The sequence below is a fragment of the Bos javanicus genome, chromosome 10, assembly GCF_032452875.1.
Source record: "Bos javanicus breed banteng chromosome 10, ARS-OSU_banteng_1.0, whole genome shotgun sequence".
NCBI classification, from domain to species: domain Eukaryota; kingdom Metazoa; phylum Chordata; class Mammalia; order Artiodactyla; family Bovidae; genus Bos; species Bos javanicus.
This window is the reverse complement of record NC_083877.1, coordinates 101,981,280-102,006,483: the sequence shown is the minus strand read 5'-3', so window position 1 is coordinate 102,006,483 and position 25,204 is coordinate 101,981,280. Positions and strand designations below refer to the sequence as shown.

The 25,204-nt window shown below is 45.8% G+C and overlaps 1 protein-coding gene across 1 annotated transcript in view; it reads left to right on the top strand.

Annotated features, from left to right (window-relative positions):
* The window catches only part of RPS6KA5 (ribosomal protein S6 kinase A5), a 219,661-nt gene extending 203,518 nt beyond the window's left edge, over positions 1-16,143 (top strand). Inside the window, exon 17 of the mRNA XM_061429707.1 lies at positions 13,995-16,143. Coding sequence (XP_061285691.1) covers positions 13,995-14,132 — 138 coding nt within the window. The 3' untranslated portion in view covers positions 14,133-16,143. The remainder of the gene's footprint in view (positions 1-13,994) is intronic.
* The last annotated feature ends 9,061 nt before the right edge of the window (positions 16,144-25,204 follow it).

Here is a 25,204-nt window from a genome sequence, read left to right as displayed (position 1 = left end):
ATTCATGTATCCCTACACTGGTGTTTACTTTCTTAGGCTCCAGAATCACTGCAGATGGTGACTGCAGCCATGAAATTAAAAGAGTCTTGCTCCTTGGAAGAAAAGCTAGGACCAACCTAGACAGCATTTACTAATAAAGCAGAGACATTACTTTGACAACAAAGGTCCGTCTAGTCAAGGCTATGGTTTTTCCAGTGGTCATGTATGGATGTGAGAGTTTGACTATAACTGAGCACCGAAGAATTTATGCTTTTGAACGGTAGTGTTGGAGAAAACTCTTGGACAGCAAGGAGATCAAACCAGTCCATCCTAAAGGAAATCAGTCCTTAATATTCATTAGAAGGACTGATGCTGAAGCTGAAGCTCCAGTATTTTGGCCACCTGATGCAAAGAACTGACTCATTGGAAAAGACCCTGATGCCAGGAAAGACTGAAGGCAGGAGGAAAAGCGGATGACAGAGGATGAGACGGTTGGATGGCATCACCGACTCAATGGACATGAGTCTGAGCGAGCTCCAGGACTTGATGGTGGACAGGGAGGCCTGGAGTGCTGCAGTCGATGGGGTTGCAGAGAGTCGGACACGACTGCACTGCACTCATCTCACACGCTAGTGAACTAAAGCTCAAAATCTCCAAACCAGGCTTCAACAGTATGTGAATCATGAACTTCCAGACATTCAAGCTGGATTTAGAAAAGGCAGAGGAACCAGAGATCAAATTGCCAACATCCGCTGGATCATGGAAAAAGCAAGAGAGTTCCAGAAAAATATCTACTTCTGCTCTATTGACTATGCCAAAGCCTTTGATTGTGTGGACCACAACAAACTCTGGAAAATTCTGAAAGAGATGGGAATACAAGACCACTTGACCGGCCTCTTGAGGAATCTGTATGCAGGTCAGGAAGCAACAGTTAGAAGTCGACATGGAACAACAGACTGGTTCCAAATAGGGAAAGGAGTATGTCAAGGCTGTATATTGTCACCCTGCTTATTTAACTTCTGTGCAGAGTACATCATGAGAAATGCTGGGCTGGAAGAAGCACAAGCTGGAATCAAGATTGCCGGGAGAATTGTCAATAACCTTAGATACGCAGATCTGCCACCCTTATGGCAGAAAGTGATGAAGAATTAAAGAGCCTCTTGATGAAAGAGGAGAGTTAAAAAGCTGGCTTAAAACTCAACATTCAGAAAACGAAGATCATGGCATCTGGTCCCATCACTTCATGGCAAATAGATGGGGAAACAGTGGAAACAGTGTCAGACTTTATTTTGGGGGGCTCTAAAATCACCGCAGATGATGACTGCAGCCATGAAATTAAAAGACGCTTGCTCCTTGGAAGGAGAGTTATGACCAACATAGACACCATATTAAAAAGCAGAGACATTACTTTGCCAACAAAGGTCCATCTAGTCAAAGCTATGGTTTTTCCAGTGGTCATATTTGGATGTGAGAGTTGGACTATAAAGAAAGATGAGCACCGAAGAATTGATGCTTTTGAACTGTGGTGTTGGAGAAGACTCTTGAGAGTCCCTTGACTGCAAGGAGATCCAACCAGTCCATTCTGAAGGAGATCAGCCCTGGGATTTCTTTGGAAGGAATGATGCTAAAGCTGAAACTCCAGTACTTTGGCCACCTCATGCAAAGAGCTGACTCATTTGAAAAGACCCTGATGCTGGGAAAGATTGAGGGCAGGAGGAGAAGGGGATGACAGAGGATGAGATGGTTGGAGGGCATCACTGATTCAATGGACATGGGTTTGAGTGAACTCTGGGAGCTGGTGATGGACAGGGAGGCCTGGCGTGCTGCAGTCCATGGGGTCGCAGAGTTGGACATGACTGAGTGACTGAACTGAACACTGGTGTTTCACTCACTATTTCTTAATATGTTTTGACTAACATTTATAGGTTATAATTAAGATCAAAGACATAAAGACTTGACTGGGGCAGAGAAGTAAATTTGGGGATGGAAATTGTAAAGGAATAGGGAAATGATAATGCTACGTGAGAAAGTGAGCAGCCGTACAACTCTGAGATACAAACATTTGGTATGAACATGGAGAGGGCTACTGTATAGCAGTGGTCTCGATATTTCAATGACCATATGGATAAACACCTTTTAATAATTTTGTCTACTGTGTGGATAAACTTATTTAACCTGTTGGGTACAGGCTTTGTAAGGTGGCTGTTTTCCTTTAGGGGGCCCATTGATAACTTTTTCCTCAGTTTCCCTGCCTCCGTCCTTCCAGACTTTTCCTACTGCCTTTTGTTCAGACCCCTGACATTCTGTGGCCAAAAGGATCAGTCAAAATGGAACACTGACTACATAAGTAGCGATCGCAGTTTTAACATCTTTTAATGCAGTGTCATGGAATACCTTTTAATATCTTTGTTAGTGGTTTGGAAATTGTCTCTTGTTAAGTGCCTGTTCAAGTTACTTTTTCATATTTATTGGGTTGTCTGTCTTTTTCCTACTGATTTGCTGGGGTTCTTTATATTTTAGTGATAATGAGGTTTTGGTCTGATGTATTATTATAAATATCTTCTCTTTGGTTTGCTTTTCCACTTTCCAAATGGTGACCTTTGATGATCAGAAAGCACTCATTTTTATGAGGTCCAATATACCAATCTTTTCTCTTACGGTTAATGATTTTTGTGTCCTGTTTAATAAAGCTTTACACCGATCTTATGAAAATATTCTTAAATTTTTAAAGCGTGTTTTATCACTCACATTGGGCATACGGTTAACCTAGTGCTGGTGTTTGTACGTGGTGTGAGGAAACAGCCAAAGTTCATTTGTTTCTGTAAGAGTATTCACCTGACCCAGCCCAATATATTGAACAGCTCGGTGCATTGCAGTTGGAATTGTTAAGTCTTCGCATATGATAATGTAAGACTTCTGACACCTCTGATCTTCCGGATGGTCTTAGCTACTCTTGACCCTTTGAATTTTCAGACACATTTTAGTAACAGCGTCTCAGTTTCCCTAAGGGACCGTGTAGATGTACCTTAGGGTTTAATTGAAACTGCATTAAAAATTAGATCAATTTCAGAATTTGTATCTTCTCAATTTTGAGTTTGGCAATCCATAAACATGGTATATCCCTCTAATTACTTGTCTTCTTGAATTTGTCTCAGCAATGTTTTAAGATTTACATGTACAGGTTAGACTTATTTTTAGTTTTTTTTTAATTTCTAGCTGTTTGATGTTTGTATTTTATTATCTAATTCTTTTTGCTAGCATGTAGAAATAAAATTAATTTTTGTATTGTCTTTGCATCCAGCAGCCTTACTAAATTCACTTTATAATTCTGTAGATTTTTTTGTATCTTTTCATGCACATATACCACCATGTCTATTATTTATAGAAGATATGTTGTATATATACATGAAGAGATACTGAAGTGGGTGGTCCTCCTCCAGGGAGCCATCCCACCCCAGGGCTCAGACCTGCATGTCCCGCGTGGGCAGGCGGGCTGCTCTCTGCTCAGCTTCGCTCCCTTTGTGAATTTTCAGTTTCTCCAGAGGAGGCAGAATGAATAGGAGCTCACCCCCACGTGCTTCCTTCTTTCAGGGGCACAGCTCCTCAGGGTCTGCCTGCACTGGTTTGCTCCGTGATGTCCATGAGCAGATTTCACGTGTTATCGAGCTTTCGTAGTTGTTTCCGCTGGGAGAGTTAGTCCCGGTCACTGCTCCTCCACTGCGGCCGAAGCAGAGATCGGGTCATGGTCGTTTTGATCACTGTTGACGCTTCCCCACAGTGGCTCCTGCTGTGAGGACTCGGCTGTCACAGGGTCACATGGGCGGCTGTCACAGGGTCACGTGTGTTCATTTTTCCTTCATGCACTAGACGTTTTTTAGCTCCTGCTTCAGGCCAGGTCCTATTTTAGAAACAGGTGATATAAGAGTAAATTAGGTAAGATCTCTGCTTCCTGTTACTTAACGGCTTCTGTGTCGTGCTTGTACTAATTAAAGACCTTGCTTACACCTAGGGGGAGAAAGGTAGACTAAGGCCTTTCGGATGACAGCACCTTCCTGTTTTATACAAATGTTTCTAGCCCTTTAAAAAGCCCCGCTGAGATGGCTTCAGTTCACGGTGCACACGCAATACACCAGTGTTTGTTCGGCCTCTGCAGAGCTAGGACATCATGCTTAATTCTCTACCTGTGAGTTTTCACATCATGCAGACAAAATAAACATGTAAAAAACTCAGTTTGAAACACGATTATATGACAGTTTGAGCTGAAGCTCCAGGAACTGACTTACGGAGAACAAATTTAACTCTGAGATTAAATCTTTCCATGAGTGTCACCGTGAGTCTGATAAAGAACCAGCCGCCTGTCGTTCCTCACTTCAGTTTTCACACGCTGCAGAGCACTCACTAAATGCTCTGAGAGGCTGAAAAACGGCCTGGTGTTCTCAGTCTTCCAGAATAGCTTAAATGTCACTGAGAAAAATTTAACCTGGGCGCATAGCACTGTTAAGATATTATGGTCAAATAAAAAAGTTTACTCCTCTGTCCTTTGCTGTTCTTTCCCACTTTAGAAATTTTACCTGATGGATTATTTTCTATCCCAAAGACATGTTCCAGAGATGACCCTTTGTACCTCCAACTACAGTCCATTTTCACGTGATCAGAGGCAGTCGAAGAGCTAGAACATCATCACAAGAGAAGGTAGACTGAGACCCAGAAACCCAAGTGCAGTCGGGACAGGCCAAGAGCCCTCAGCACCTTGGCTCAGTGTCCTTGGAATCACCGCCCTTTTGGAATGGTCTAAGAACCACCAGTTAAGAGGAGGAGAAGCCCAAGTCCCTCTGCTGTTCATCTGAAATGACCGCAATGCTGTTAATCCGCTGTGCATGCTCGGTCGCTCAGGCGTGTCCGACTCTGTGCAACCCCATGGCCTGTAACCCGCCAGGCCCCTCTGTCCATGGGATTCTCCAGGCAAGAACACTGCAGTGGGTGGCCAGGTCCTCCACCAGGGGGTCTCCCCTACCTGGGGATCAAACCCTCGTCTCACGTCTCCCACATTGGCAGGCGGTTCTTTACCACTGGTGCCACCGGGGAAGCCCAGTACCCCAGTATAAAGTAAAAAGGTTTTTAAAAAAGTTGAAGCCAGACACAAAAAGCCACATGTTGTATAATTCCAATTATATGAAATGTTCCAAATAGGCATATCCATAGACACAGATCAGTGGTTCCCGGGGATGGTGGGGTGGGAAATGGGAGTGACTGCCTGTGTATGGGTGATAAGGTCTGGGGATGGTGAGGACGTTTGGAATTAGATAGTGGTGATGGTTGCACGGCATTGTGACTATACCAAAGACCACCGGATTGTCCGCTTAGCACAGTATTGACCGGAGATGTATGATGGCCACAGACATTAGTTTCTGCAAAACTCCCTCAGTCAATAATGTGTTTAGATGGTGAATTTTATGTTCTATGAATGTTATCTTAATTTTTTCAAAATCACATACACCTAGAAGAACTACCAGCCAGAGAGGAAACAGTCATTTTGAGGAAGCCAGTTCTAACACCTTGCTATTCAGAGAATACCCTTCCCAGCCATCCTTATTTCAGCCGCAACTCTATTTGAAACACAATTGATACTATGTTTGGAGAGCCTCTTAGAACAGAACTTAAGTCCTTGGGTTCAAAGTGAATGTGCTTCTTGCGGAAAACCTCAAAAACCCAGCCTGACAGAGGGCACCTCCTTTGGACCCTGTTTTCCCAGCGCTGGGATGTGTTGGATGGATGCTGATGTGCCCTACGTTTTACCAGCAATTACATACAACTGCTCATTACTGTACTTTGTCTGCTCTGAGGTGAATCCCTCACTTTTGGCCTCGTCATAAAGGGACCGCCAGCCCTGTGTTTTACATACATTTTTCTTTGGTGAGTGCTTTTCTCAGATATCTAATCCTACCTATGTTAGCTTTCTCTCAGAAGCAGATTCATTTGTGCAGCAAAGTATTTTCTTGAATCATAAAGTCATTTGGAGCAGTTATTTTTTTCTCAAACAATTCCATCGAAGCACCAGAAAATCATGCTACTCAAGACTGTGCCTTTTTACTGAAAGTGCAGTTGACTCTTGAATAACACTGGTTTGAACTGCACGGGTCCACTTATATGTGGGCTTCCCTGGTGGCTCAGCTGGCAAAGAATCTGCCTGCAAGGCAGGAGACCTGGGTTCAATCTCTGGGTTGGGAAGACCCCCTGGAGAAGGGAACGGCTACCCACTCCAGTGTTCTGGCCTGGAGCATTCCATGGACTGCATAGAACGTGGGGTCACAGAGAGTCGGGCACGGCTGAGCGGCTTCACTTTCACACACTGCAGTACTGTGCTGCCCTAGCTGCTTAAATCAGGACACGAGATCCTCCTCTAAAGGAGGGTCAGCCAGCAGTTACACGCAGGTTTTTGTCTGCATGGAGCGTGGGCACCCTTAAACCCCCTGTTGTTCAAAGGTCTACTATTGTCAGAGGTTATACTGTCTCAACTCCTGTATGCGTTTAAAATATATTTAACCTTACCAATTTATTTATACTCATAAAATGCAAAGATTTTATCAACATGAGAGTGAACCTTTTTATTCACCAATTGAGACAGCACAAGAATTTTTCTTTTTTCCGAGCAAAGATATGAACTATTTTGAAGAAAATTAATTCAACTTTAAAAGTGTCAAAATGCTTTTATAGCAAATGCAAATAAAGGTGTTTCAAACCACAAATTGTTTTACATATAATCTTCATGGGAAGAATATATATTGCAGCACAATAAAATCAGTACTTTTTATAAACTTTGGTGAATGTTTTGAAAGTATTTTTAAATGGTACATTAAAATTTTTTTCTTAAAATATTTTTAATATATTAGAATAAAGCACACCTATTATGTAGTATGTATAGTATAACTTGTTTTATCATTAATCTAATTGTATATATGTTTTAAAACAAAAGTAGGCTGGGAAGATAAAAATTATTTGTAGTAAGTACACTGTTTTACTGAGTAATTCTGTCTTAGATATTTGAGTAAAGTCTACTGGCAAGGTGGTCCAGATTTTGTTTTAATTTTTGGTGCCCTTGCTTTTGAGACTCTTATTGGCTTTCTAATGTCAGAAAAACCCTACTCCCCTAACAATTCATAAAAGTTTTTCTCATAGTAAATACATACAGTGAAAAACTCAAATCTTTCAAAATTCTAATTAGTGTTTAAATTGACTCATTTAAGCCGTATGTATGTTGCTGCTGCTGCTGCTAAGTCGCTTCGGTCGTGTCCGACTCTGTGCGACCTCAGAGATGGCAGCCCACCAGGCTCCCCGTCCCTGGGATTCTCCAGGCAAGAACACTGGAGTGGGTTGCCGTTTCCTTCTCCAACGCACGAAAGTGAAGAGTGAAAGTGAAAGTGAAGTCGCTCAGTCGTGTGCGACTCTTAGCGACCCCATGGACCATAGCCTACCAGGCTCCTCTGCCCATGGGACTTGCCAGGCAAGAGTGCTGGAGTGGGGTGCCATCGCCTTCTCCAATATGTATGTTATGAAAGCTAAAAAGCTAACTATTGTGACTATTCTCCTTAATGTATAATCTTCATTCAGTTCAGTTCAGTTCAGCTGCTCAGTCGTGTCCAACTCTTTGCGACCCCATGGACTGCATAATCTTCCTTATGTAGGCTCTTTAAGTTAGTTTCTGCAGTGGTTTTATGTTAAGTTTTTCAAACATTAGCAGATCATGGTGGCTATAGTAAAGGGTTTTGTTTTAAATCTGGTAGCATATTTAGGGATCATTAAATTATAAAGTATAATGTCAAATCTTCATACTTGCATTATAAGTACTTAAAATTAGTCTGTATTAATAGTCTAAATAGATACCTTAGTTTGGAGGGGAAAAATACTATTCTATTGTCTAGTTACTTAACAATTCACTTGTCGCTAGTTACTGAATAGTTCAGTGAAATATATTTGGAACTTGTAACACCTAATTAATAAGACTCGTTCCTTAAGTGGACTCTGTGCTTTGCTGGGATCCTAGCCTATGCTGAAGTACTCTCTGATACCAGTGATCAAAGCAGCCATCGAGTATGAGATATCTGTGCAGTGTTTGTTTCTTAGTAAATGAAAGAGAAGGCTACACATAGTTAAAACTAGTAACACCAGCTTGGTTCCCTAAAGAACTAATATAGGGGCTTCCATGCTGGTCCAGTGGTTAAAAGTCTGCCTTGCAGTGCAGGGGACACGGGTTTGATCCCTGGTCAGGGAACTAAGATCCCGTGCGGGGCAGTTAAGCCCATGCCCTGCAAATAAACAGCCTGTATGCCACAACCAAGACCCAATACAGCCGAATAAATAAATAAAAATAAATATTAAAAAAAGAACTCAAAGAGCTATAACAGGTAATAACATTCTAGAGTTCTGGGATTATTTTAACATAGCTTTAAAGATGGCTAGAATTTGGATTTAATACAACAACTTCAGAGTCCTAAACTTTGGTGTTTAAAACACCCAGAGATAGGTATTTATTTTTTGATGATTAGGTAAAGAATACATTTTGTTTACTTGGTTGATTTTTATCTAGACTTTATAAATGTGATTTTTTTTTTAAGCTATTTCATTGTTGGTGCCTTCATGGGAAATTTTAGTTTGGTTAGTCAACTCTTTCCACTGAGTTTTGGGTATTTGAATTTTTTTTTTTTGAATTTTTTGTTTGGTTGGTTGGTTTGGGGGTTTCTTGTGGGTGAGGTGATAACCTAAGGAGTTTCTGCAGCAGAAATATCATGAAACTATACATGTCCCTTATAAAGTTGTGGCGTTTAGAGGAGTTTTTCAAAGCCTATGTTGGGAGGTAGGCAAATTAAGCAGAGCATCATAGTGAACTCTTTTTTTTCACAGTGAATTCATGTTATGGATAGAAAGGCAAACATATTTGGCAGTTTTTGCTAATATTCTGGGATTCTTTTCATTGTCACTGTTTTGCAAACTTAATAATGTTCCTTTCTGATAAGAGGCTGGCTGGAATTTATTTGTATTTAAAGAAATATTTTTAATGTGGAGAAAATAAAAGCTGCACATATGCCTCTCATATGGCAACTCTAAATTATCATTGCTCCATCACCAACCATACTAACAGCTTCAAATACATAGTTTTTCATTAAACTTAGCACTCTACATTGAGCATTTTCAAATCTTATTTGGGCAGGTTTCATATGATAGGAGTAATACATGAATATTTTTTCCTTTTAAGGTATTTAGACATTGGAAATTAATGGTTTGCTTATGAGCCATAGATTTAAGGAAACATTGTAGATGAAATTTCCATTCTTTTTTTGTAGATGAATTGCTTAGGTATAATACTATGTTTCTATATTCTAGGATTCTCACCAAATAATAATAATTTCTTAATATTGACCAACATGTTATTAAATTCGCTCTTTTTGTTCAAAAGAGCTCTGAGGTGATTAGGAACACTGTGTTGAAGTTGGCTGCAAAGTTGACTGTTTTCCACTGAGCCTCCTGGGAGAACCAAAGCCCCAGGAAGCTGTGAGTGATGAAGCATAGAGCCCGCCATTCGTGTGCAGCTTAGTCAGGGCCCGGCTTTGTTTCCTAGTGTCAGTTTTTAATAATTACACTTATCGCATCTTAAGCACATTTGTCCTTTAAAGGAAAACAGGGTTACCAGAAAAGAGCTCACTTTCTCTTTTTTCTTTCACTCTTTCCTGAACCGTTGGCTTTAACTGAAGAGTAAAATGGATTACATTTGACTCTCCATGAGTACTGCTGATAAGTTTGCAAAAACAGGTGGGAAGGCAATTAAGTACTGGATTTCCAGATGGCCAGACCCTCAGCCCCTGTGTGCCTCCTCCTCCTTCTGTAAAATGAGAATAACTATACTTGTCCTCCCCTGCCTCAGCAGCACAGTGAAAGATCAATTAAAGTAGAGGAAAAAATCCAAGGTGCAGTGATCCCAAAGATGGACAGAATATAGATGTAGCTGTTATTTAATAATGACAACTTTGTTACATAGCAATTTAGTTGTGTCTTTGTTGATTCTGTATAGTGAATATCAGTTAGCATTTTGAAGTGGAAATTGATAATAGGGAGTTTTTTTAATTACCTAGATTTTTAATACTTAAGTGCCGGGAGCCAGCACGGGAGTTCCCATCCATGACAAGGTCATGCGGAGAGTTCTGGTGCCGAGAGTTCCGGTGGGCAAGGTGAGCCAGAACTCGAGGGGTGCCCCTCTGGGCCTGCCTGAGCATCTACCCCAAAACCAAAATCTGTCTGTCTTACTATTTCACGACTTTCACCAACTCTTCTGACATTAATGGGGGCCTATCCCTGACCACCTTTCTCTGTAAGAAAATCAACTTAAAACTCTAGTTAATAAGTCTCCTGGGCATAATAGGAGTGTTTCAATTCAAACCCCTCTGATGACTTTCTAGCTTGCCTGACAGGTTTGTTCAGATTCACAGCCTCCCAACCACGAGAGGCACAGGAAGCTTAAGATATTCTAACAATGCAGAGCTTCTCAGAGAGTTAAAATAGTTAAAATAGAACTAGTAGAGGATTTCTTTGTTGAGCTAATGCTTGCTGCCAAGTTTCCATATCCCTTACCTACTGTGTCCCTGGGAGTGTATTGGTTAATATAGTTGGTGTATAGAAATGTAAGTAGTAGCTTTAATGTTTGCAACCTTGGACCCCTGAGTTAATTCTTTTCTTGTTATAGCCCACCACACTTTTGCCCTATAGGAAGGCAACTTTATCTAATGCTTTTGGAGGGTGGCGCCTGACTTTAGAATAATCACCTTTAGAGAAAAATAAGTTTTCTGAGGAAAGGGTCATAAAATGTTAACAGGCTTCCTGGCCAGAAGATGATGTAAATCACCTAAAACTTTTGCATATGATAAGTTTGCGGGAAGAAAGCCTGGCTTCGATAAGGATCAAGGACTGCTGTCCTTGCATGACTCTATCCCTTCCCCAATTATCCTCTATGCACAACTTAAGGTATAAAAACTGCTTTGGAAAATAAAGTGTGGGCCTTGCTCACCGAAGCTTGGTCTCCCCATGTCGTTCTTTCTCTTTCCTTTTCCTATTCAGGCTGATCTCCCTGGAGCGCAGGGGCTCTCTGCGTTCACTTTTCTGCCTGGGCTTCTAAGACCCACTCGAGAAGGTACCTAAGGTGGGGCACCTTCCTCGATTCGAGAGGGCACCTGCGGCCTACGTGAACAGAGCAAGTCCCGTGCTGGGGTTGTATTGGCTTTCTGCGTAAACCAAAGAATATCAGCCTCTTTTCTCTCCTCTATTTTCTTAACTGCAAAATTCTTTCCCTGTCTCTTTCTCCTTTTATCTATCATTTCGCCAACGCCGTCCTCCCGAGGGAATCCCTGGATCCAGCTGGGGCTGGACCCTGGTACTTAAGGTCATTGAATAGTAGTATTGGGGGGAAATTTTGAGTGTATGCTATAGATCCAAGTGTGGGTTTAGAACATAACACTACACCCAGCTAATTTGTAGACTGCCTGCTATTTGAGTTGGCTTGGTTATTTCAGAGGCCTGCACAGTTGATCAGGTCAGACCATCATCATAGCAGTATTTTTAGCATATCCCAGAACCTTAGAATCTAGGAACCTTGGCGCCCATCCCGTGCAATTTCCTGCTGGAAGCCGCGCTCCTTCCTGGTGACCTCGCTGCTGCGTGCTGGTGCAGCCCCTTCCTGAAACAGTTTGGGGCAGGAGGGCTGTGCTGCTTCCTCGCTGCTTCCATGTGCCCCTTTTGTTCAAGAATTCCCTAAAACTTTGGAACTAGTCGTGTGTTCCAATACAATGCAAGCATTTACAATCTTGTATTGAACACCGTCCTTATTTAAAGGGCCCGGGTTGGCATCATTTTCTGGGTTTTCTTTCATTTTTGTTTTCACCATGGTTTTCCCCATTGTTTTCCACCTGATTTCATCATTGATTGGGTGGTTTTCTCCATTTTCTTAATAATTCGACCATATATTCTTCCCCTTTTATTTGTATCTTCTTCCACTTGGCGTTTATGGTGAGCAAGGAGGGAAGGGATGTCTGGTTTTTGAATGGGCTAAACCCCTGACTTCTGTCCTTGGCTTCCTGTGGCAGTTGAGTTGATAAGCACCTCTTATTTTAAAAAGGTCCTTCAAAACTAGAAGCCGTGCCTTTGAGGGCAGTGCCTGGGAAGCAGCGTCAGGCACTCTAGCGAAGGGGAGCTGAGCGGACCTCAAGTAGAGTGTCCCAGCACCCTGCAGCCAAGGCTCCTTCTCTGGAGCACGCTTCCAAAGATGGGAGATACGTGGCAGAGGTGAGGCATTCCAGTGTAGCACCAGCTGCCAGGTAGGGCAGCCTGAGATGGTGTGTCCATCTTGCTTTAGCAGGTCAGGTTTAGGACATACCTAGTTTTGATATTTAAATCCTCCCGTTTGTCCCATCTTTGGGAAATGACACTACCTTTGTTTTGCACTCTGGCTCAAATGTGCATCAGTAAAGTAAATCACTTGAGTCGTATCTTTTCATTTGGTTTCACTTCTCTGCTCCTCTCTCTCCTTTCACACTCTCCTTCTCGCTCTCCCCACGGGATCCCTCTGCTTTCTCCCATCTTTCTGAAGGAAGCTGTTCTTGTTCTTACTGGCCTCCAGGTCACCACCTCAACAGCCTCGGGCTCCAGACCCTCTACAGAGCTTATCAGTGGGTAGCCGCCAAGTTAACTCTTTTAGACACTTTTAAACAACTATTTGCCATCCAATCACATCAGCTATGCGGCAGTCTAAGGTGGCCCTTCAGGCAGAAGAATCGCCAGCCAGAGTGGGTGTGCTTCTAAAATAAAAGACCTGTAGTTAATGACCTCCTTCAAAAAAATTTCTCTTTTCAGACATATGGGGGGATGTTCATCCCTGGTCAAAACTTTGTTTGCAACTTCAAAAGGGTTGCTTCTGAAGGTGTCATTGCAACCTTTTGTTGCTGGCTCTGTCCACTGCCTGATAAGCAGCGGCTGAGTCACCTTCCCCTGAACGCAGAGGAGCAGCTGTTACACTCAGACCCCAGGCAGCCCGCAGCCTCTCCAGCTGGGACCAGTGACTCATTTATCATCAAAGAGGGGAGCTGCTCTATTTGCAGATGTCTGCTTGTATTTTTCTTTGCTTGATCTTTGTCATGGTCTGCTTGCCTTAATGAGGTTCTTTACCTGCATATCTGTCTCTTTTTTTCTCTCTCTCTCACCTTTATCCCAATTTTCCAATATTAAAAATTCCTGTTTTATGCTAGAAAGAAGCAAAAAGTCCTTTTATGTGAAATCTATAAATAGGGTTTGCTTTGGGACTAGATAATTTCTTCTTTGGGTTGTAAACCTCAATTTGGATGGCAATTATAATGGGTTTTTAACCTCTTTGAAAAAGCCCTTCCGGGGCAAACCTTTGACATAGTTACTTAACTGGCATGCAATTACAATTTTATTTGCATGATTTTTTTCCTAAGACTCTAGAAGAACTTAAGACATTCTGACAATGCAAGAAATAAAATTATCCTCACATCAAGGATCAACGTTTCTCTTATATGTGCCTTTATGCCATTTTTCTTTTTTTTATTAGTATTAATCTAGTATTAGTCCTCTCCAAAGGGAGTGGTTGGCTGTCTCCCACAGTAAGTGTGTAGAAGCTTTTCTATAGCTGTTTTCCTGAATCCCATATAATACTTCATGGTAGGATTTTTTTAATTGATTAATTCTAGCTGGGCTAGAATCTTCAAGTATTAGTTTAGAAGAACTAAGCTTTACACGTTTCTTTTGTTGCTATAAATATTCATAGTCATTTGAATGTTATTTGAATGCTTTATAACAGTGATAACTGGTATTGCTATTGATTAAAGGTAAAATATAAGGAGTTAAGAATTTGTATACTAAGAGCTATTGACGGAGAATTTTCAGAATCCCATACTGCTTGTGTAAGACGCATGTGCTTTTTTAACCCCCTCGTCTCAGCTCATCTCCCCTTTGTTCAGGCAGGTCTGAATGAGTTGTCGCTGGAAGACACACAGGAATCAAAAAGGGAGCCCAGCGTGGAAATACGGCATCGTCTTGCCTTGGGAGTTTGGCCTCAAGGTTTTTATATGTGGGTTTTGTTTTTAACAAAGCAGTAAGGGCTTACTTTCTGTCAACTTGTGTGTGTGTAAAGATTATTTGTTCAACTTTAAGAAAAAAGTAAACCTGTGAGCGTGTGGACACAGGATTCCGGATTTGGTGTGTGGGGCGGCTTGCGGCAGACCGCGTGGTTCATATACAGCGTGCTGGTTTGAGAACTGGGGCTATTAAAGCAACCCGCGGGAGCTCGCAGCAGTTCACGTCTCAGGGGAGCGACTCGGGTGGACTCGCTGCGCTCGGAGGGTGTGCGGCACCCGCTCTCCTCCTGCACTCGGCCGCGGTGCTCTGCGCCCCTTGACAGCGGGGGACGCTTCCGCGGCGCGCAGTTCTCTAAAGGTCTGGTCCGGCAGTTGCCCTTCATTGCCCTTCGTGAAAGAACCCGTCAGGATCCAAAGACTCCAGGAGAGACCAGCCCCTGACAGATCTCAGGGAGAGAACGCCTGGGGCTCCCTTACCTACCACAGCCCTTGGCGGCGGGTTCCCTGCCTCCCTGGCCGCCTCCCGCCCAACCTTCTGCGACTCTCCCCTGCCCTCGGCCCCTGACCCCTCCCTTTTCTCCTCTGAAACGCACCCGCCTGCCACCCCTCAAGGCCAGCTCCACACAGTCTTCCAAAGAAATATCAGTAGTTCCTTAACTAGCCTCTCTTGGAGGCAGCAGCATGTGATGGAATGAGCGTAAGTTCAGCTGCTGTGTCAGCTAGCGTTGCTGCATAACAAATAACCCCAAAACCCAGTGGCCTAAAAACAACCACTGTTTATCGTTTCCCAGTCCCTATGGGTCAGGAATTCAGGAGCAGCTTACTGGGTGGTTCTGACACACCAGAGCCCCTCCTTCAGGTGGGAGGATGGTGTCTGGGCTGCCGTCCTCTGATTGTTAATTAAACCAGGGCTGGCTGATCTTTCCCAGGACGGCTCACTCTGGCTCTCATCAGGGCCCCTTGAGTGTCCCTATGCTATGCCAACTGGGTCCCCCTCAGCTCAGTACCTATGAGAGAGCAAGGAGGGAGTCATGGTTCCTTTGGGGTCTTGGTGTCGGATGTCAGACATCACATTCTCTAGAAGCTGGCAGCCAAGTACAGCCACTCTTAAGGAGAGGAGAATTAGACTCCCCTTTTGAAGGGAAGTACTAAAGAATTTGTGGACATATTTTTAAATCTCCCCTCTTTCACTAAGTGATGTTGGATGAGTTACATCCTGAAGCCTTAGTTTCTTCGTCTTTAAAATGAGAACAAAACTGTCTCCTCAAAGGGTCACATACAGATTCAAACCACGCCTAAGGCCCTGCAGGTGGCCCGTGAGTGGCAGTCACTGTTACCCGGGCTCGGGGAGAAGGCCAGGGCCAGTCTCTGCTGAGGGTCCAGGTAGGATGGGCCCCCGCCGTGGTGCTAAGTGAGTGCTCGGGAAAGGCGCTCCCTGGGAGTCCCACAGCGCAAGGGGCTGCCCCCGCTGGTCAGCGCAGGAGCCACGCTGGGCCCAGGGTTCCAGAGTGGCTTCTGAGCGGGGCCCGTTTCGTCCTCCTCCCACTGTTCACCCTGCAATAGGACCCTGGCCACGTCCAGTCTCAGAATGGGGCTTCCCTGGTGGCTCAGACGGTAAAGAATCCGCCTGCAACGCTGGAGACCTGGGTTTGATCCCTGCTTTTGGAAGATCCCCTGGAGAGGGGAACAGCTACCCACCCAGTATTCTGATCAGGAGAATCCCATGGACAGAGGAGCCTGGCGGGCTATAGTCCCTGGGGCCACAGAGTCAGACACTACTGAGCGACTTTCACTTTCAGAATATGGTGCCTTATGCGGCAAAAGGAAGCTTCCTGGTCTTGAAATGGAGAGCAACCTGGATGATCCAGGAGGGCCTGACGTCACCACACGGGTCTCCATGGGAGAGGCAGGAGCTCAGACAGCAGAGAAGACCCTATGCTGCTGGCTCTGAAGATGGAGAAAGAGCCCACAGGCCTAAGGACATGGGTGGTCCCCAGAAGGACAGGGAAATGGATTCTCCCCAGAGCCTCCAGGAAGAGCCAGCTCTGATGACGCTGACTTAGACAAGCGAGGTTGACTTTGGACTTCAGGACTCCCGCTCAGCAGGATGAGACCCCCTCCAGAACGTGGGGCCAAGAGCACAGGGCCCCCTCTCTCCCGGCTCCAGGGACTGTCTTCCCAGGAGGAGCAGGGAGGCAGCCTTTCTCCACCCGCGCCAGCTCCCTGTTGCCGAGGCCGCGTTCTGGGCACGTCGCATGTGAGCTGGGGCCTGGTCCTCCTCCTGCCCCCGTTTGGGGGGCGCTCCGCCGCGGTCCTGGGGCACGAGAGCTTCAGGCCGGGTCTTGCCGGACGCCTGCGGCCGAGTTCCCTGCTGCAGAGGCTCGGAGGCCCGTGCCCCGCACCCTGACCCCACTCAGCCCCGGAGCCGGACCTCGCTGCGAAGGAGGCCCACCTCGGTCCCGACCCCAGACAGAACTAGGTTCTAGCTCGCCTCGGAGCAGGGGTTTAGGGATGTAAGGGGCTGAGGGAAAAGGGTACGGGGCTTCTTTTTGAGGCGCTGAAAATGTTCTCTAATTGGCTGTGGTGACAGTTGTCCATACCTGTGTTTATGCTGAAAGCCCGAGTCGTATGCCTTCAGTGGGTGAATTGTATGATCTGTGATTGTATCTCAATAAATCTGTTTTTAAAAAGAACCAACAAAAATTAAACTTGCGTCACTTTGAGCCACCGTGTCCACGCCAGCTGTCGCGGCAGCAGCGGGAATGAACGGCTCCTCCAGCCGCGCGGTCTCAGCCGTGACCTCTCTGCTCCGTCTCCCTGCTGAGGGCACGCTCTCCCAGCGTCCGCCTCTGGCTCCTGGGTGATGCACAGCCTCTTGGAGGGGTGTCTTTTTCCTTAGCTTGGGTGAGACAAGCTTTCTTTACACCAAATGAACCCAGTACACAGGAAACTCCTTTAAAAACCCGGACAAGGCAGGGCAGCGCCCGCAGAGGTGATAAAGCGCTCCCCTTCCCACCAGCCTCCCGGAGGGCTCAGCCTGGGACAAGCCCTGGAGGCTTTTCTCAGGACCTCCGCTCTTGAGCTCAGCCAACTAAAACCAAAATTTACAAGTGAAATCAAGGTGTCCTCAGCTTAGAAGCCTGGGTTCTTATTAGGCCCAAGAGTAAAGCTCATTTGTTAACAGTTGACTTTTGGATTCCCTGCAGCTGGGCTGTGTCCAGTATAGTATTTGTTTATAATTTGCATCAGGTTGAAAACTGCAGGAACTTTTTCCTAAGGTTTTGTTTTAAACTGGATGCAGAAAAGGTAAAAAAGAGCCATAGAGAAGGAAGGTTCTTATCAGTGTTCCAGACTCGGGGCACCGCTCTTTCTGTACCTTAATCCTTTTTTATTTCTTGGAAATAAACTGCAGCCCACCCTCCTGCTCTGAGCCCTGTTCTCCATTCCTATCTCCTCCTGCTCCCTTTATCTGGGCACTGAAACCCCCCTCACCAAATGGAAGCCGTGTCCTTTCATCAGAAAGAATTGCTAGGGAGCAGAGAGCAGTGAAGGCTTCCACTGCGGGAGGGGTATTAAAAAGAGCTGTATATCATACAGGATAATATAAACAGGATTCTGTGTGTCAGAAAGATCTCCTAGACAAGGAAATGGCAACCCACTCCAGTATTCTTGCCGGGAAAATTTCATAGACAGAGACGCCTGGCGGTTACAGTCCCTGGGGGTGCAAAGAGCCAGACATGCACACACATGTGAACAGGATCACGTGGTGAAGGCTGGTCTCAGCACACTTCCCCCGTTGACCAATTCTCAAATCCAGCCACACTCTCAAAACTAGCTTGCACTTCACATTCTGTGTGTGTGTGTGTGTGTGTGCGCGCGCGCACGTGTGTGTGCGTGTCTGTGTGTATGTGTGTGTGTGTGCGCGTGTGTCTCTGTGTGTGTGTCTGTGTGTGCGTGTGTGTCTGTGCGTGTCTGTGTGTGCGCGTGTGTCTCTGTGTGTGTGTCTGTGTGTGTGTGCGTGCATGTCTGTGTGCGTGTGTGTGTCTCTGTGTGTCTGTGTGTGAGTGTGTGCATGCATGTGTGTGTGTCTGTATGTCTGTGTGTTTCTTTGGTCAGCTCTGCTTTGTGTGCTCAATCTGAGGAAGACAAGGTTCTGAAATCTCAGAGCCAGCCCCGGGGTTAATAACTAACCTAGGCATGTGATTGGCTGTTTATAAGACAAAGAAGAAGTAATCCCCAGGTGAGTGATGCCAAAGGCTGGGGACTGAGCTGCCAGGAAGCGCTGTGGGGCGAAGGGGAGCCCTGAGGCCACCCGACGGCCCAGACGGCTCGGGCTGGCTGCCATCCTTGTCTGCGTGATCACTTCCCAGAAGGTTTGACTGCAGACGATCCTGAGCCAAAGCAGGGGCCAAGTCAAGTTTATTATTATCTCATGTTTGTAAGATAATAATGTATGTAAGGCATCCATGGGCTTCCCAGGTGGAATTTGCCTGCTGTTACAGGAGATGCAAGAGATGCGGGTTCAATCCCTGGGTCAGGAAGATGCCCTGGAGAAGGACATGGCAACCCACTCCAGTATTCTTGCCTGGAGAATCCCACGGACAGAGGAGCCTGGCGGGCTACAGTCCATGGGGTCACACAGAGTTGGAAATGACTTATCGACTGAGCACACAGCACAAAAGCATCCATGGATGTTTCTAGTAAACGCGTTTATTCCATCAGACTTTCATCTCACGGGTGATACAGCAAAAGCAGCAGTCGCTTCCCCCAGGTTGTACCTTGTGGTGCTTGGAGGCTGCAGCTCGCGCTGCTGTGGAACCCACAGGAAACCCCTATGAGGGCCTCCCCTGGGTCCCTCCGCTGAACAGTATGGTCTGACCACAAGTGGCTAAAAGACAAGCAAATAAATGGACGGACCAGCCTGGCAGGAAAACAGTCAGCCTGTGGTGGATGGTCTGGGGACGATCTGTGCCCCAAATCCCACCCTCTTAGCACGTTTGCTGTGGCCCCTCAGCACTGCCCGTGTTCCGACCACTGCAAGGCCCACGCTGTCCGGGCCTCAGCTTCCTCTCCTGCAAATGAGTGTAACGCTAAGGGTATCCTTTCATCACAGAAGACAGGGGACAGTTCTTTATGCTGTAAAGCCTATACACAACATCTGATGCAGTTGGGGTGCTCAAAATTTATGGCAGTTCTTCATAGACGCTGACCACTGAAGGAGAGGCTGGGTCGACAGTATACCACGTTCTCGAGCAGGAGTCTAGAGGGAGAAGAGCCAGCTTGACCTGAAGTCTGGGCAGGGCGGCGCGGCGGAGGTCTGGGCAAAGCAGAAGCTTGTGGGCCTGAGCGATATGTCACCATTCGGGCCTGACAACAGCCCCCACCTCGAGGCGTAGTAATAATCAGGGTGAAAAGGGGGCTCAGTGGGCTGAAGTCAGGATCCCAAGGCCACACAGGCCTCCCCGTGTCGATCTTGCAGCCGGGGCCCCACTTTGGATGCAGAAAGATGCAATGATGGAGATCATGATCGTTAGCAGCCTCCTAGGCCCAGAGCAGCTCTGCAGTGTCCTACCAGATCCAACTCAGAAGCTGTGTTTCACTGCGACCCCACAAACTGCTGTTGATCTCAGCTAGGGAGCAAATGGCAAAGCTCTGCTTTAGCGTTTGGGGCTCTTTAAGCAGGAGGCTGCAGTGGTGTTTCTGATGTTTTCTTTCTGGAGTTTAGTGGCAGCACACAGGTGGTCACTGGCATTCCCTGTGCCTTTTTGCATATCAGAAGTATTCCTTAATGACTTTTTAAAGAACATCATAGACCCAGTCCCACCAGCAAAGTACAGTCCGTTCTTATTTAAAGATATATTTGTACTGCAGAGTTGCTTGCATCTTGCTTTGTTTCTTTGCTTTCGATGTTTATTGGAGTATACTTGATTTACAATGTCATGTTAGTTTCTGCTGTACAGCAAAGTGAACCAGTTACACGTACATCTACGAACACAGGTGAACACACACACGCACAAACTCTGATGTTTCCACAAATACATGCACACATATCTACCTATTTCTCTATTATCTATTAAAAGCCATGTGTGTGTGTGTGAGTTACTCAGTCGTGCCTGACTCTTTGCAACCCCATGGACTGTAGCCCACCAGGTTCCTCTGTCCATGGAATTATCCAGGCAGGAATACTGCAGTACGGTGCCACTTCCTTCTCCAAGGGATCTTCCCGACCCAGGGATTGAACCCGGGCCGCCTGCGTTGCAGGCATTTACTGTCTAAGCCACTAGGGAAAGCCAGATGCACATAAATCCACTATTTTTTAGATTCTTTTCCCATATAGCTCATTACAGAGTATTGAGTTCCCTGTGAAAGTCGCTCAGTCGTGTCCGACCCTTTGCGACCCCATGGACTATACAGTCCAGGGAACTCTCCAGGTCAGAATACTGGAGTGGGTAGCCATTCCCTTCTCCAGGGATCGAACCAAGGTCTCCCACATTGCAGGCGGATTCTTTATCAGCTGAGCCACAAGGGAAGCCCCTGTGCTATACAGTAGGTCCTTATTAGTTATTATATGTATATAGCAGTATGTTTACGTATAGAGCGGTATGCGTGGGTATACAGTGGTATCTATAGGTATATGGCAGTATGCGTGGGTATATAGCGGTATGTATAGGTATATAGCAGCATATATAGGTATATGGCGGTATGCTTACGTATATAGCAGTATGCGTGGGTATATAGCGGTATCTATAGGTATAGAGCGGTATGTGTGGGTATACAGTGGTATCTATAGGTATACAGTGGTATGCGTGGGTATACAGTGGTATCTATAGTATATGGCAGTATATATAGGCATATAGCGGTATGCGTGGGTATCTAGGGGTATGTGTAGGTATATAGCAGTATGTGTATTTATACAGCAGTACGCATGGGTACATAGCGGTATGTGTGGTATACAGCGGTGTGCGTGGGTATATACAGGTATATAGCGGTATGCATATGTCAGTCCCAGTCTCCCAATTTATCCCTCCCATGAGTTCAATCTGGATGTCATAACCAGGCAGAGAGGGACAGAGCTGCCAAGAGAGGAGCGCCAGGACAGCAGACTGGCACGCCCACGCTTCCTTAGAATTAGATTCAAAACGTTCCCTGAACAACCGGAAAGGCAGACAGTCTGCCCTGAGCATGATGGAGGTGAGTGGAGGCCCCCAGGATGGCATTGTTACCCCAGACCCCAACGGGGAGTTAGCAGCGGGCACCGAGTTCGTTGAGGAGCTGTGTGTGCCCTCGCAGGCCAGCAGGCCTCTGGGGGTCGGGGGCCTGCAGCCGTGACCTGTGGCATGACTCCATCCCCAGGCCCCTCTGAGCGGAGAGTCCCACCGTGGGGGCAGCCCTGCTAACATGCTGGGAGGAGGGGAGAGCAGATCTTTGCGAAGCGCCTTCTTTGTACTGAGGGAAAGCGGCGAGGAGTGGGGCTCTCAAGCTGGCTTTGTCTTCTGAAGCTCCTTCTTACTCCCCGCACCTTCGCCCCACCCCACCCCCGGTTGGGTGACTGTCTGTGCAGAATGACCATCAAGATGTGGAATCCAACAATGAGGGTTTTATTCTGAGAAGAGATTGAAAAAAGGCCCCATAGACACCAGATATTAATTTCCATCCTTGAGAAAGAAAGGAACGCAAACTACAGCCAAGTCCTGTTGATTCACCAGTCTACTGATGCTCAAACCCATGGGTCTTCGCCTTCCCAACTTGAAAGAACATGACTCACTGCCTCAAAGGTCTCATCCCATCTCCCAACCATTCATGCACCTTACTTCTGGAGCAGTGATCATGTAGCTGCTGTAATTAGGAGCACATACAGGCTCCCTGAAGAGTCCTCTTCCAGGAGACCCAGCTTCACAGGAGCAAGCTGATCCACTCAACGTGGGCCATGTGTGAGCTAACAAGTTTTCCTAATTTCTCTGTGAAATCAAGGCCACTGCTTGAACTTATAAACACGGTCTGCCTCTTATGTGTGAAACAGCTAAAGATCAAACTCAGACTATTGTCAGGAGCATGAAAGGATAATTGGCAAACTCCTGAGTCATCGTGCAGTTTTATAGCTTTCTTTTCAAAGGCACTTAAAACACACACACACACTTCAAACACGAACAATACCCTATTCCCTGATGACTGTCCTTTGATAAATGAATGTTTCCTGAGGTTTTAGGCTGGGGTCTGGGCTTCTCTGTGATGTCACGGAGGCAGACAGCCCCTCCACATGAAACCTACCAGATGACAGGGGAGGCTCCCAGTCTCAATGCAGCTGAGTTTCTGGACACTGTGCAGCTGGCTGCTGAGCAGAAAGGGGTGTCTGGACCCTCCTACTCTGAGGCACTTTGGGGTCAGGAAATATTTACAAGGAAGCTGAGGCTCAGAAAGATTAATTGACTTACCGTAGTCTGGTAGAAAGATGCTCAGAGCCAGCACTGCCCTGGACATCATGTTGGTTTGTTGTTGTTGATGTTCGGGTTTTTGTTTAGAAATTTTCCTAAGAGAGAGAAAAAGACAGACCTCATTCCCAGCCTTGTATACAGACATCCCAAATGAATATGCCACAGAGAGGAGCATGGGTGACTTAGAGCTCAGCTTCTGAACGAAGGGTGGCCTGGGGCTGATTCTGTCTGTTAACAGGCCCCAGCGGCGCATCCTTTGGCTCCGTGCAGCTGGTCCATGCTGACCGGGGCGCCCACCCTTGTCAGGAGGGGGCTCTGCAGCTTTCCTGCATTGGGACAGGCAGACAGAAGCCTGGACGAACGTGGTACTTCTGCCTCCCGGCCAGCCCAGAAACAGCCCTGTGTGCTCTGGGGTCCTGGGTCTTTGGCCACAGAAGGCCAGATGAAGGCGCCTCCAGGAGCCCAGGAAGCTTGGGACGCAGAGCAGGCTTCACGCTCCCCTGCTTGTAAGGGAACGAGGGAGCCTGAGCTGCAGTCTCTGCGCAAGGAGCACCGATACATTTGTGGAAGGGGCAGCCGGGCCCACAGGTTGTCTGGGTGGTGTTGGCTCCTGGGTGAGGGCCTGGGCTCCAGCTGGGTTCATAGCTGCGTGTAATCAGTGAAATGAGAACATTCCCTCACATGGCATACAAAAATGAACGCTGGGTGGTTTAAAGGCCTGAATTGAGACATGACACCAAATAACTCCTAGAAGACAGCATAGGTGGGAAAACATGATGTGACAGAAATTCTAGCAATATTTTCTTAGATCAGTCTCCCAAAGCAAAAATAAAACAAATGGGACTTAATCAAACGTACAAGCTTTTGCACAGCAAAGGAAACCCTTCGGAAAAACAGAAAACTGAAAAAAGGCAACCACAGGATGTGAGAAAATGCCTGCAAATGATGTGACTGACAAGGACTTACTCTCCAAACAGCTCAGGCGATGCTACAAAAAATAAAAATTAAAAAAAATGGGCAGATTTTAATAGCCATTTCTTGAAAGAAGATATACAGATGGCCAGTAGACACAGGAGAAGATGCTCAACATCACTAATTATTAGAGAAATGCAAATCAAAAATTCAATGAGGTACCACCTCACACCAGTCAGAATGGCCATCATTAAAAGTCTACAAATAACAAGTGCTGGAGAAGGTGTGGAGAAAAGGACGCCGCTTACACTGTTGGTGGGAATGTAAGTCGGTGCTCCACTGTGTAAACTGTATGGAGGTTCCTCAGAAAACTCGACGTGGAATTACCATACGATCCAGCACCCCCACTCCTGGGCATATATCAGGACAAAATTATAATTCAAAAAGATCCATGCACCCCTATGTTCTTCAGAGCACTATTCACAGTAGCTTAGACTACTGGAATCGTCTAAGGGAAATAACCTAAATGTTTATTGACAGATGAATGGATAAAAAAGATGTGGCACATATAGGAAATGGAGTACTACTCAGCCATAAAAAGGAATAAAATAATGCCATTTGCAGCAACATGGATGGAGCTAGAGATTATCATCCTAAGTGAAGTAAGTCAGACAGACAAATACTGCATGACGTCACTTATATGTGGAATCTGAAACACGACACCGATGAACCTGTTTATGAAACAAACGGAATCGGGGACGTAGTGCAGAGACTGGCGGTCGCCAAGGGTTAGGGGCGGGAAGGCTTGGGTGGGTTGTTGGGGATGAGCAGCTGCAAACTGGTGTATGCTGCTTGGATGGGTGAACAGCGAGGTCCTCCCGTGCAGCACAGGACACTGCGCAGTAGCCTGTGATAAACCGTCATGGAAAAGAATGTGAAAACGGACATCTGCATGTATAACTGAATCACATTCTATACAGCAGTAAGTAACACAACAGTGTAACTCAACTATATATCAATCAAAAATAAGTTTAAAAAGAATAAGCACAATAAAAAGATGTATGTATGTACAATGGAATATTACCCAGCATAAAAGAGAATAAAGTATCATTTACAACAACATGGATGAACCTAAGAATATTATGCTGAGTGAAATAAATCAGACAAAGAGAAATACTGTATGATATCACTTACACGTGGAATCTAAAAAATAATACAAATGAATCTACATACAAAACAGAAAGAGACAAAGACAGAAAACAAAATTATGGTTGTCGAAGGGGAAAGGGATGTGGGGAGAGACAAATTAGGAGTATGGGATTAACAGATAGAAGCCGCCATACCTAAAATAGATAAGCAGCCAGGATTTACTGCATACCACAGGGAATTATATCTAGTGTCTTGTAATAACCCATAATGGAATACAATCTGCAAAGAAAAAAAAACCCTTGAATCATTATGCTGTACCCCTGAAACGAACGTGATAGAAAGAAAGAAAGAAAGGAAACCCATCCACAGTTAAATGACAGGTCAGGTGAAGGGCTAAACTCTTGGGCTCTTGGGGCTGGAAGCAGGGGCGCCCTGAGGCTCCCGAGAAGCTGCCCATGCAGAGCTCTGAAAGCCTCCCCTCCCCTCCTGACCCGCCCTCCGCTTCCACAAAGGAAAAGCCCAGCATTCTTAAGGGAAAAGCTCAGAAAGCAGCACAGGAAAGAAGCCAGACTCGCAGGAAACCCTCCAGGCCGTTGCTGT